General features: G+C 42.6%; 1 protein-coding gene across 1 annotated transcript in view; it reads right to left on the reverse strand.

The window, feature by feature from the left end:
* Nucleotides 1-1320: 1320 nt before the first annotated feature.
* Nucleotides 1321-14121, reverse strand: part of LOC140227908 (uncharacterized) — an 81369-nt gene continuing 68568 nt past the window's right edge. The window contains exons 23-26 of the mRNA XM_072308292.1: nucleotides 11073-11500; nucleotides 9123-9687; nucleotides 8347-8433; nucleotides 1321-7752 (exon numbers count right to left, since the gene is read on the reverse strand). Of these exons, the coding sequence (XP_072164393.1) occupies nucleotides 5153-7752; nucleotides 8347-8433; nucleotides 9123-9687; nucleotides 11073-11500 (3680 nt within the window). The 3' untranslated portion in view covers nucleotides 1321-5152. The remainder of the gene's footprint in view (nucleotides 7753-8346; nucleotides 8434-9122; nucleotides 9688-11072; nucleotides 11501-14121) is intronic.

The following is a 14121-nucleotide window of genomic DNA, read 5'->3' on the forward strand; positions in this document are numbered from 1 at the left end:
TTTCTCCCTAAGTGGTACACCTGTATTCTGAACTTCTTCCCAACTTTCTTCCAAACTGTCTTCCACTCTTTTTCCCCCTATGGTTAGAAAGAAAGTTATGAAATAAAATTAACCTTTTCTTGCTCCTGGGAGCCCTATTTATGTACCACCTAGGCCTAGTTGTCCATTTCTGCTTTGTTGCTGTTATGATTATTTTATTCTTTGTCATGTTCAATCAAATTTGTTTCCGTCTGTTTATGCAGAAATGTCTGAAATGCCAAATAAATAATCATGTACAAGTAGTAGTAACATTATAATAACATTAAAAAAATGCAAATGAGGACAAATTCTGGGAAGATATGTTAATTTTTGACTTGGAAAAGAATTTTTTCAGAAAGAATTTTTTCAGAAAGAAAATATATGTACCTGATTAATATATATTTAGGAAAGTCCCCATCCAGTCCCAAGTACATGTATGTTATTAAGAAGATACAAAGCATAATGACAGCTCTGCTTCTTGCACAAGCTTTGAATCAAAATGTTGTAAACCATTGCCTTGACATTCTAGGGTGGTTGGAGCTAGGCTACTTCTGGTACCAGTAATGAATTTTGACCTTGCACCTACAGAAGTTTAGTCAGTGCTTATATCACCTTATCTGTATTTCTGTTAGCCTCATAAATTAATATTGTATCAGGCATAGGGCAATTACCCTGAACCCTTCCCCTGACGGGGTAGTGACCCTAACCGTAAGTCTGATCCTGAACCTAATCCTAACCCTAACCCAAACACTAACCCTAAACCTATCATTAATCTTTACTCTAACCTTGTCACTAACCAGTATTTAGCCAGGGAGCAACTGCCCTGGGGGGGGGGGGGGGGGGGGGGTAGTTGCCCTGATACGATTGTATCGTATAGCAATTTCATATAACATCAAATTACATTAGGCCTACATTTAACTATATCATATCATTCATTACTAATTTCAACTCATTACAAAGTTGTCTTAGCCGAATGATTGAAACTCATGAACAGTAGAAATGTTTATAAATATTTTGTGTGTGTGTGTGTGTGTGTGAATATTTGCTACATTGAGTGTTGTAGAGCAATGGCATTATAGCATATCATTTGCCTACATGGATACAACCAACTACTTTTTCCTGAAAACGTGTGAAAGTAAACAATACCATGACTACCTTATTTCTGCTCTAATCTTAAAGAAATGTTGAACTGTTCTTCTTATTTGATTGTTTCCAGGTTTTGAGAGTGGTTTTTCATTTTCACATGCATTTCCACTTCACACGGAACAAGACAAGGAATCAGAACAAAGTCAAGACGCCGTCTGCATTTTCCACAAATCCATCATCGATCGTCTTTTACTAGTATTTTGACCAAGAAAAGAAAACTGTACACTTTTCATAATCATTTTTTTTTAATGCTTTTGTTTTCTCATTTTTGAACATATACAACACATACTACATGTGTCCAATAACAAACAATACTATCAATATTCAGATGTTTGAGGCGGTGCCTGGTAACTCATACAAATCTCAGAGAGACATACGTTATGTCTTGCAGTGCGCCTTCCCATGTATCGTGGGAGGAAGCACACCAACACACACACATACACACACACATTTCAAACCACATCCACATGAGCATACATGCCTCTGAACTTACATATTTTTTTCCCTCATCTTTTTTTTTCCTCTTATGGTCATCGCACAGCTCCATCACTTCGTCTTTGAAGTTCAACTCCTGAAACATGTACTTTGATATGAATGAGGTGTTCAAGAAAAAAAAAAAGAAGAAAAAGACTTTTTTTGAAAAGCCCTAGTAACAGAAAAAAAAAAAGAGACAAAACTGTTTCTGGCAAAGACTCACTTGCTTTAAAGCCTATATCAGTCTGTTAATGGGATAGCCCCTATTTAAAGAGAAAAAACAACTCATCGAAACGATGTCCCATTACTCTCATCTCTTGTCTCTGTAAAACACAAGAACGTAGAGACTCCTTTGTGACATAGCATGACATACCTGTTAATATTTGAACAACCCTACTTTTCCTGTCAGTGCCACTCTCACAGAGATCCTGCAGAAGCCATTCAAGATTCTCTTCCTCTACAAAATTATCTCATCCTCACACTTTCCCTTCACGTATCTTTGTCGTAGGGAAAAATAAAATTATATACCCGCAAATATCTATGTGTAAAGGGCTAGTTCAACATGACTGCACACTACACAACAGAACAAAAAACTCTTCGAAAACAATATCATAACTCCACATTCAGTTGGTCACTTCAGTTATCAATAATATTTCTCTCACTAGTCATACCTACGAATAGATCTACAAACCCATATAGAACTATAACAAAACAGGAAGTAAAATATCTACAAACACTAATCAACAACTTCTGCACTTTGCACAAAAAAAAAAAAAGTTAAAAAACTGTCAAATAATAGGAGACTTCAGTTCAACAGAGTAGAAAATATACAACAAATATTCAAAACTCATCATCACTTCAAGTGGGAGAAGAACCGAAACTCAATGGCATCCATACTTTAAAGAGGTTTTCTTTGGGCGAGTTTTGTCTTACCCTTACCAAGAAATGCAACGAGAAACAGCTAAAAATCCATACCTACTATACCGTATTTCAACAAACCCATAACATATTTTATCCAATCTATCTTTATTGGAATAGAGACAGAGAAAACACGGGATACCACCTGCCAGTAGAACCACGTCTAACCTGTGACATACAGGCAGAGTATCTGGCATTATGGTATGGGAGATAAACAAAAAATGGCATTGCACTTCTATTTAAAATCCATCACAGAGAACATAGGGGGTTATTACACTTTCCCTTTACACAGCAACTCATGGGGGGAAAGTCACCTACACTGGCGTCACATTCGTGACAAAAAAAGAAAAAAAAAAGAGAGAGAGAGAGAGAGAAATTAACAATAAAGGAAGCCAAATGAATCACAAAATCAAGTAAGACCACAAACCATCGATGAAAAATTACATCAGCTTCGGACCAGAGCAACGACTATAGAAACAATGGCAACTTAATAAATAGTGAAATCATAGTGCATGAATAAGTATTAATAGCAATAATGCTGTCACCATTCAGTCTTTTATCACCTCCATCTGGGTCTGTTAAAAATATAATGTCTGTTGCTGCTGGCTTGAATTCAGAAAATGACATTTATTCCCGTTTGAAATGAAACGATTAACCACCATCTGATTTAGGCCCGATTGTTCTGACAATTGCGATGCAAAGTAATGAATGAGTGGAAAGCCATGTGGTGAGAGAAAAAGGGTCAATAGTGATCCACTAGCTTTTCTCAATACAAATCACAACAATCGAAAGTGTGAAAGATTTGTGGATTTCATGAGTCACATACTGTTATGAATGTGCCCTATTAATATCAACCTACAGCAGGTTTACATTAGCTTCTTATGTTTTGATGTCATGCTGGGACTTACTCCTGAAGCCATACTGCTTGTAGTCTAAACCACAGAACTGCATGCTCACAACAATGAGCAATACCCGTAAGTCTCCACACTGTGCATAGTTGTTATTTAGGCACCGCCGATCATTCCCATGCTAGTCCGTGCAATCAGTTTTCTGCTGCTGGCCCCCAAATCCAAAGGAACTCATATTGTCTGAAAAGCTTAATTTACAGACAATGTGTTCTGCACATCAAGTTCAGATACCAGTCATCATGAATTTGGAAAATGCCATTACCACTATTACAACCTGATGCTGAACATTGGTTGACATGTTAATTAATCTTTTTTTTTTTTTTTTTTTTTCTGAAGTCCTGTGATTTACTTTGACCTCTGCTGCTCACGGGAATATACTGTAGACTACTCTAACAAGTCACTGCACAGTGAAATGCACTCTAAGTATACTGACCAGTGGTCAGGCAAACAAATTTATTGGATATAACAAGCATATTTTGGTGGGCCCTGTGGCCACATTAGGTTTGCCTATGTTGGACTTTGTTTTGCCAGGGAGCAGCAGATGGCTGCATATGGTGCACATAACGGACAGCTTCTTTAGGGAAAAACTAGAAATGTCGAAATAACTGGTACGCCTCCGCTATAGCAAATTATTCTCCCAGCAGGTCTACAGAACATCTTGCCAATGTGATTTCACATGATTGGCAGATAATCTTTACCTGGTAATTATACATACACACAGTTTTATTGAAATACCCTCAGACATTGCAGAGATAAGGGGGAAATAGTGAAATTTTAGAATTTGAACTTGACTATGACCTTTGACATTCAGCATGTGCACCTTTGCAGCTTTATCCACTCATACATACATATGCCAAGTTTCATTTGGATACCTTAAACAGTGCTTAAGTTACGCCATCCACAAAATCAATTACAGACGGAAAGGCGGACAGACGAAAGGATGGATGGGCAGACAACCCAAAAACATAATGCCTCCGGTGACACTTCTTGGCGGAGGCGTAAAAAAATGTCAACAACATGGGAGTAAACTTTAAATTGTTTAAAGCATTATTACCAAAATGGTTGTAAATCATCAAAATGAACCTTTTTTAGTTCATACATACATTACATTATCAATTACACATACATTCTCATCAGGCATAAACAAAGGCATAAATGTATAAGTAAAGGTGTTGTTTTGAACTTGAATGGTACATTCCTGAAAATTCCATTCCTCTCGAGGACACATGAAACAAAACTTATTAAATCTAATCATGGAAAATATAGAGATGAATAACCGACAATATTGACATTTATGATTTGCTCTTCTTGTGTTGACCTCACATGGATTCGTCTCCCTAACTTAATCTGTAAAAACCTCAAACAGAAGTGCTGCAATGTTTTTTTTTAATGAATATTCATCAAGAGAGACCTGAACTTGGTACACAATACACTCACGGATACCTCATTGGTTGGATGAATACAACACTAACCCCCTAGATCACAGTTGGTCTCCAAAACATTTTGAACTCTGTGCGACAACACACCTAGCCTCACATGAGCAATGATGGATGCGGAGGATTGATACAAAAGGCTACAGGAACACAAAATACAGTCTAATTCATCAGGGATGTACAGCCCCCAGTTTTCATCCTGCTGAAACACAATGAGATAGACTTGGCATTTGTCACAAAGCAATGAAGCTTCCCTCAATCACTGTCCGAGAGGGTTTCGTACTGTTCCGACAGGATGGGCTTGGGCTCACGCTCCCTCGGAATGGACGAGCCTGGCATTGTTGAGGGCATGGGGGATGCGGGGACGGGAGAAACCCTGTGCCCGCTGGGGCGAGGGGATGGCACCCGAAGTTGGGGGCTGGTCAGTCTGTGAGGGGTCATACTAATGGAGAGGGCGGAGTAGGCGTACGAGTTGCTGGCTGGTGGCGGTGGGGCACTGTAGCCCTGCTGGGACGAGGACGATGCCATGATGGACTGAACAGGTTGCTGGGAGTTTGTCTGAGGGTTGGACGACTGGCTCGGTGGTGCCTTGTCGTGACTGCCTGTGCCGACACTGCTGCTACTACTACTACCTACAGATCCCCTGCTTCCCTGCAGGCCTACATTGGTGGAACTGAGCTCGGCCTCCCCACTAGCTGCCTTCGCTGGACTCTTTTCTCGACTACGCACCATTCCTGGCATGGGCCGGGAATCCGCCTCATGGCTGCTTTCCACTTCGTAGGAACGCGACTCATCAACATGCAATACCGGCTCCGACAAAGAGCTGCTCTCCCTGCTGGGGTTCCGAGGAGGCGGTGAGCGCGAGTTCATCTCCGCTTCCACCAAGTGTGTGAGGTAGTCGTCCATCCGCACCTGAGAGTCTATCATCTGATTGATGCTCTTCTTCAAAAATGTGACGGTCCCAGGGTAGGGCCGTGAGCCCAGGCTGGCCAGGGAGCCGGTGCTGGCTCCAGGTGAGCGGTTTCTCACCTCCATGTGAGAGGCAGATCTTACATGAGTTACACTGTCAGCACTTTGGGATGGTTGCTCTAATGATGAACTACTGCTAAGGGATCCTACACTATTATGTACATTTGGCTGTGCCTCTCGCGATGAGCTCCCTATCTTGTCCTGAGAGCTGGTGCCTGGTGTGCTCCTGGAATCAGGCTGGTTGGAGGCATAGAGGGCTTTCCTATCTACTGCTGAGCTACCTGGGTCTGGTAGAGACACAGAACTAGGTCTTGGGTCACTGCTGGTCTCAGGGGACTGTCTTCTAGGTCCTAGCAGGTGACCTCTGCTGGAGCTAGAGTCTGAACTTTGGGGCGAGGCCGAGGTCTGGGAACTATGAACCCTTTCCCTCATTTGGCTAACGGCATTGACTGCACTCATACTACTGTCCGCTCCATTTGCCTCATGACGGTATTTCTGAGACAAGGAGGCAACCGGTGAGAGTCTGTTGGAAGTTGGGTTGGTGCTCCTGTAGCTATCTGGTCTGGCCTCCGACATCCCCGACTGTTGGACAGCCTCTGAGGAGTTAAGTCGCGAACGAGGTGAGCACTGGTTGGAGTGATCTGGCAATGGCAGGCCTCGAACACTAGCTTCGATGGCTTGGGCCACAGAAGAGCCTACTGTACCGGGCCGCCACTCACTATGCTTTGCTCTACTGTCACTCCCGGGTCTGCTGGAAGACCCCGGACTTTTACTCCTGGCGTCATTGGTAGACCCAACCTCATTGTCCTCGATACTTGGGCGGCCTTGAGAACTTGCTGCATTTGCTGACTCACGTGGTTCGCAACCCTCCGTCGTGTCGACCCCGCCTTCTGGCCTGCCAGCACTAGAACTGCTGCCCTTCCGACCTTGGGCTGGCATGTAGCCAAGGGACACAATGGAATGGATATGTTCTGCTAAGGTCATTGATCTTTTGCTACCCTTCACATCTGCAGCACTGTTGCTGGGATTGGACGACTGATCAGCCAGCTGACGGGGCTCTGCATTTTGAACAGCACCAGCGGGTGAGTCAGCAACAATTGTAGGTTCAGCAGTGTTCTTTAAAGCGCCTTGCTCTTCATTTGTGGATGATGAAGGAACTGGGGAGCCATCCCCTCTCAAGTTGGTGTTTTCTGCACCTTGACTGCTGGCCAGCTTCTCCGAGCTGCTTCCACTGCCACGTGGTGATGCCTCCTTAGCTGAATCACTGCCCTCTGGGCCACTGTTACTAGGCTGGTTGATGGATCGGGTGATGATGGCATCGATGAGAGTGGCTGCAGTGAATGTGCTACCCTGACCAGTATCTTCTGTCTCTTTGGCAACCTTCTTCTGGGGCTGGAAGAGGGAGGCGAACAACTTTGAAGCATCCTGCGAGTCCGCGGGTAGCTCCTTCAGGGGCTCCTCCCTCCTCTTGTCTACGTCGCCATGGAAACGCACCTCCTGCTGCGCATCCTTTGGCTGGGCTTCCCGACTGCTGGAGAGGCGGGGCGTCGTCTTCCCCTCCTCTGGCTGGTGGTGCTGCCTGCTGCCACCTGCCCCACTGGCTGCAGGACTGTGGCTCTGGCCAGGTCTGGGACCAGGTCCTGGACTAGGACTTGGGTTGCTGAAGGAGGGTCGCCTGCTGTCAGAGGTCATAGACGAGGGCCGATCAGGTGGCCTCTCTGGATATCGGTCTGGGTGCCTGTCTGGTTGTCTCTCTGGATGTCTGTCTAGGTGCCTTTCTGGATGTCTATCTGGTTGCCTCTCTGGATGTCTGTCTGGATGTCTGTCTGGATGTCTGTCTGGATGTCTATCTGGATGCCTCATTTCTGTGCTCAGTTTCCTTGGCTCTGCATGGAGATATATAAAAAAGAGAGATTTTATGTGGTTATTCTCCAACTCTCAACTTTTACCACTCTATAACTTTCAGGAAAGTATACTGCATTCACTTTTTCGGAGGTGAAGATATTATGATGCATGTTGAGCCCAATATCATGGGGGTTCAATTCTGTATAATTCAGCTGCACCATGAGGCCCCTGCTTGGGGTCCTGTCTGTAGTGTGTTTGAAGTAATTCATTCCAAACACTCTTCCCCACACTCCTATCATCTGCATCACCCACAATCATTAGATTACAAAAGCACCACCTTCCTCCTAAATTTGGGAGCATTCATAGAAAAAGAGAGTCGGGTGGCTTTATTCCCACTACACGAGTAAAACATTCACAAACATTCATGAAACACCACTCCCCCATATCAAAGTTGCCACACCACCAAACAGAAACAAATTTCAGATTTATTCACACACATCTGTGAGACGATTCTTTTGTACAGTCAGAAAGCATACTTGCAAACTATATGAACCATGGGACAGCTAAAGTATGCAGCATCTCTTAGCAAAGTCCCAGTATCTGCACAGCATGGGGAAAAGTTTGTAAATACTGACCTTTATGCGCTGAAAGGGAAAGATTCTCTGGTCCATCTATGACATACGGTTCCCCTCTTCCTGAAGGCAGAAGTCGACTATTAGATGCTGAGCATGAAGGGAAGATGAAATAAAAAACTGGTAAAGAAAATCTCAATGCAGTGGATAATAGCATTTTTATTTTTAGTGTTTATAAAACTGGTCAATTTCAACAACCAAATTTCAATTACTCAGAACACAGTGCAGCCTCTTCCACATTCTGATATAGAGGTACAATTTTTGCACAAGTTAAATATTTCAATTACTACCGCTTTTCACTAAAAGGCTGTTAGATATGATGCTGACTTGCTTGCATGATTGCCTGATTTACTCTACAATCCTATATAAAAAAGCAACAGACACGCACGCAAATAAATATTTGTGAAGGTCCTAAAATGTGAATCTGTAGTGTTTCTGTTGCCATTTAAATGAAACTGAACTCTCAACTGTTTTATACAAACACAGGATTTCATATCCATGCATCCAAGTATGTGCCAGCACACTGTGTAGCTATCCAAGATGTGGACCAAACATTAGTGTATGTGTGATCTGCAGCCTACTTCACAAAGTAGGAATCAAAGGTAGTTGACTGCTGGCAGATGTTTGTAGTTTATAGGCTTGTATGCATTCCTGAAATAGTAACATTCACACACACACACACACAACTACAGAATGGCTTGATGTATATACCAAACAAGTCTGCTATATTGGTACAAATACATAATCTCTTTACAGAGAGACAGACAGGTTGAACATACCCTGCGATGTTTCTGGTCTGTGCCTCTGGTCCCTCAATTCTGGATTGGGTGTGCCCGACATGATGCTTGGTGCCTGCCGGACCGGTGTGCCCCTCATGATGCTCCCCCCAGCCATGCCCGCCACCGATGAGATGCTGGCCCCAGAGTGAGACGGGTGCTGGCTGTGGCTGCTACTTGCCCCGGGGCTGCTGCCACGCCCTGATGGGGGTCGGTACTTCTGGCTCCCGCCCTGCTCCCGAATGGAGGGCCAGGACCGCCCTGGGTCCCGCGGGTGGTGATGAGGGTTGGAATGGGGGTGTGGGTGGTAGTCGCTGGGCGACATCCGTTCGGGCTGGACCAGGGGTGAGGCGGACTTGGTGCGTCGGTGCCTAGATTCGGCTTCAGGGGTGAGTGGGGAGGGATGAGGGCTCTTTGGAGAGGAGTGTTGGGACGAAGAGATACTGTGTCCGCTGGTTGAGACTGGGAAGGGACCAGGGTGACCTGCTAGGAAGGTGGTGGCTTGTAGCGGGGTGCCATGGGGCACGCAGATGGGTGGGCCTTGAGTCGTCAAATACATCACACTTCCCTGAATTAAAACAATACATACCGTGAGCACTCATCAACATCTTCAGCATCAAAAAAAGTTGAAGGAAAGTGTTGAGACATTAATGCAATGAATAACCAAGGAGGTTCAAGAGATGGAGTAGCAGGTCTGATTCCCTTTAAACCACTTTTGATGCCACTACTCAAAAATGCTTGAAGTATGTGCTAAACTGGATCTGCCCTACTGATAGGAAGACAACTGATTCATGTCTCACTGCATATGACTAGACGCTCTCTGAGGAAGTTATACCTTTATGATGTGAATTACTTTTCGCCGTTCTCACTTGTAAAGAATGTGCGGCACGGAATGATAAAGACACAGAGATACGCAAACAGAAATTGTGCAAAGATTGATGAAATAAAAATCAGAATTACTTGACTGCATCACATTAATTTGTCATAGTAATTTATGATAATTATACTTGAAGATTATACCATGTCGGTTTTATTTGTCGGAACCAAGCGGAGAAATGACAAAATTGGTTTACATAAGGTTACAGTTTCAAAAACTTTCACCACATACATCTCTGATTTACAGTTTTGCACAAATTTCCAGACAGGATTGACTTTTGTTTTATATGTTTTATAATTCAGGGAAGTTTCACTTCATTTAATGAATCAACAAGCAAAGTATATCCGAGATTGTCTCCAAATTGCACAAAAGGTGGCGGCATCAAATCTTGAGATCAAAGGCACAAATGCACCTGTGGAATTCTTTTGTATATCCCTAGAAAAGTGAAAGCTGTTTGAATTATTGCCAGTCATAACCCAAGCTCTCGAACCTCCTTGGAATAACAAGTATCAGCCCAGTGCATTCCAAAGAACATGCAACTTTCAAGTTCCCTCTATCATTTATCAACATAACAATCTAAAGCTATGTGTTCCATTCCTGAAAAAAAAAGAGGAAATATAACAATCATCTGAGTCCTCTGTTCTATAAATTGTCACTAAAATGAAGCCGCTGTACCACTATTAGAAGGAAACCCTCAAAACTGGGTCGAGTTTTCATGATTGAAGGATTTCCTTTTTCTCTGGCAAAAAAAAATTCTACGGCTGCTCTTGAACTAATCATCCGAACTTTGCCTATCAAGGCCTTACAGTGTGCAATATGCAAACAGATCAACCTTCATGCCAATTCCTCAAAGGGAAAGGAGATGAAATCTTCAATTACAAGCTTCCTCATGCCCTTCAAAGCTTATCTGATAAGATGCTGCCAAACATGAAACCATAAGCAGGGCCATCCAAGTTTAATTGAAAGTGGTGAAACCACAGAGGTTACACCGCAGCACCTGAGGAAAAGAAGAACTCCCTTTCTCTGAACCTTTTGCATGTGAACACTGAACTAACTGGTTATACACTCCCTCAAGCCTGTAGCACGGTGAGAAAGTTGAAAGTTTCTTGTTGTGGCAACATTGCAGCCACACATACCTGGCCATATGGCACCATGGCCACGGGGGGAAAGAGCTCCACTGGTCCAGCTGTTGGATGGGCCAGGGCTGCTGGCGAGAATCGCTTCCCCACCCCGGGGGGCTCCTGCTGGTGGGGGGACACCCTCATGTCCTTGCCGCTGGTGGGTGTGACCGGCGGGAAAGGTGGGCGGGACCCCATCTGCTTGGCCGTGACGAAGTCCCCGGCGATCGTCTCCTTGGAGCTGCTGTAGGCTCCCGACTCGTACTGGCCGCGGATCAGCCCTGCGCTGTTCTCGCCGTAATGGGGCATATTGCGGGCCATAAGCAGCTGGGGATCTATGACTGGTGGAAAATGCGCCCCTGCGTGGGGAAAAAATTTGAACCACTCTGTGTTGTATTGCAGCAGAACGGTGCAGATACGAGCAAAAATGGGTCAAATAGGAGATGGAAGCAGAAGGGAAGGAGGGGAAAAACAAGCAAAATGGAAACAAAATCAGTCAACATAACAAAGGGTATTCTTTGGGGACAATGAAAAGCAGGGGGTAGGGTAGTGGGGAAAGTGATTTTTAACAAAATGATATTTCATGAAAGCATACACTAACAATCGAAAGGAAATATGAATGCACGATATTGTCAAATCCATTGGTAACATACAAAGCATTCAATGTGCAGTTATGTGTGCATTTGAAGTGATCATAACTTTATGTATACTGGCATAATTTTTTCCCAACCATGTACATTTGTTAAGTACAGTTTATTCAATGTATTACTTTAAGAGATACATTCTCTTTCCATACAGCATTAGAACCAACCTCAGAAAAGATGGCAGCTGAGGTCTCTACATTTGGCCAAAGTGAAGATGTGGGTAATATTGGCTGTACATGCATATGGCTGGCATGCTACTCGGTATGTCATTACATATTCATAAACACACTCAACTTTAGAGACACTAAACTATACGTAGCATTTCTATAAAAATCATATTTCATATGTTTGAATGAAACGATACATCAACAAACTATTTCTTCCTCGCGGCTGCAAAAACAGATGCAGTTTCAAGAGAAGAATCCAATATGGACAGTAAAAAAGCCTATTCAGGGATGTCTTAACACAAGAAGCAATCTTTAAAAGACCACCTCAGTTTACAAAAAAAAAAATTGTGAATGGCATTGAATTATGTCAAAATGTATCAAGCCACACACCTCTTCAGTACTAACTAGAAATGTCGCTTTGGCGACTGGTATGCCTCCGCCATAATGCATGATTTTCCCAATAGGTCTAGATAGTACATGTGGACACTGTGTGATTATATTTTCACAAAATTGGCAAAATATTGAAATGACAAGTTTGTCACAAATGTGTTGAATGTTCACCTTCCTTGACCTAGGTTTAATTAGATGAATAGGAGAGCATGTATCTAGGGATTTAAGGACTTTAACTTGACTTTGACCCATTCATACATTTAGGCATTGAGTAATTTTCAAGGTACAGGTGTGGAGAAAAAGTGCAATTTCTGAATTGAATAGTAAATTGTTACCATTTTTATCTGGCCCTTGACCCTAAAATTCATAAGATAATTACTTTCAGGTAGAACATGCATAATATGTACTCAAAGTTTCAAGGTAACTTGAGCCACTTCCGAGATATGGAGGAAAAAGTTAGTTCAGCACTTTCACTTGATCTTTGACCTTTTGACCTTTGAGGCAAAAAAAGAAAAGAAAAAAAACCTTCCAGAGAATTTCTATTAGGTTACACACGCATACACCAAATGTAAAAAAATAACCCTGCTGGCATTGCATAAATATGAGGGTAATAGTAAAATTTTGAAGTCTTGCACTTGACCTTTGACCCCTGACCTTTGACCCCATGAACCCTACATTCACTTCCAGTCAGTACATGTATATACTATGTTCCATGAAGATACCTCGAACAATTTTCCAAGGTACACAGAAAAAAAGTTTTTTACTTGACCTTTTGACCTTTGACCTCATGACCCAAACTTTCACCAGAGAATTGTAATTGGGTAATACATGTATACACTAAGTTTCAAGAAAATCTCTTCAGGCATTCAATAGATATGGTGGAAATAGTGAAATTTTATGTATTTGACCCTGACCTTTTGACCTTTGACCTTTGACCTCATGACCCAAACTTTCACCAGAGAATCTTAATTGGGTAATACATGTATACACTAAGTTTCAAGAAAATATCTTCAGGCATTCAATAGATATGGTGGAAATAGTGAAATTTTATGTATTTGACCTTGACCTTTTGACCTTTGACCTTGAGCATGTGCACCCAAAAGTTGATAGGCACAACTACACCCCCTAATACACATACATGCCAAGTTTCATTAGGATACCTCAACAAGTTTCGATAGTTACCTTGTCCACAAAATTCATTACGGACGGACGGAAGGACGGACGGACGGAAGGACGGACGGACGGACGGACGGACGGACAATCCGAAAACATAATGCCTCCGGCACCACTTCGTGGCGGAGGCATAAAAATGATACACGTTCCTCTTTAAATCCGTTCAAATGAATGCTTTGAAATTTTTAGCAATTCTAACTTCAAATCAGTAAAATCTATATTCTGAGGCACATGACATACTGACTGCACACCAAATTCTGGTGATGTATCCGCTAGATGATGATTTTGTTTCACCCCAAGTCATTTGAACCTTAGCTTTAAAGGGATACTATAGTTCTGGTTGAGATGGGGATTCAGGTTATAACTTGCACGAAAATTACAAGCCACTTATAAGAAATATGAAAGAGCATACAATTCTACAAGGAATTAAAAGTTTATTTGATGAAAATCAGTTATGGCATCGCCAAGATAACTCAAAAGAAAGTGGTCCAAAGGAAAGGTGGGTCCCACCTTTTATTAGGACCACTTTCTTTTTGTATATCTCAGCCATTTCAAAACCAATTTTATCAAATAAAATTCCTCTCAGAATTGTACGCTCTGTAACATTACATGTTAGTGGTATATATTGTATCT

The sequence above is a fragment of the Diadema setosum genome, chromosome 4, assembly GCF_964275005.1.
Source record: "Diadema setosum chromosome 4, eeDiaSeto1, whole genome shotgun sequence".
NCBI classification, from domain to species: Eukaryota; Metazoa; Echinodermata; class Echinoidea; order Diadematoida; family Diadematidae; genus Diadema; species Diadema setosum.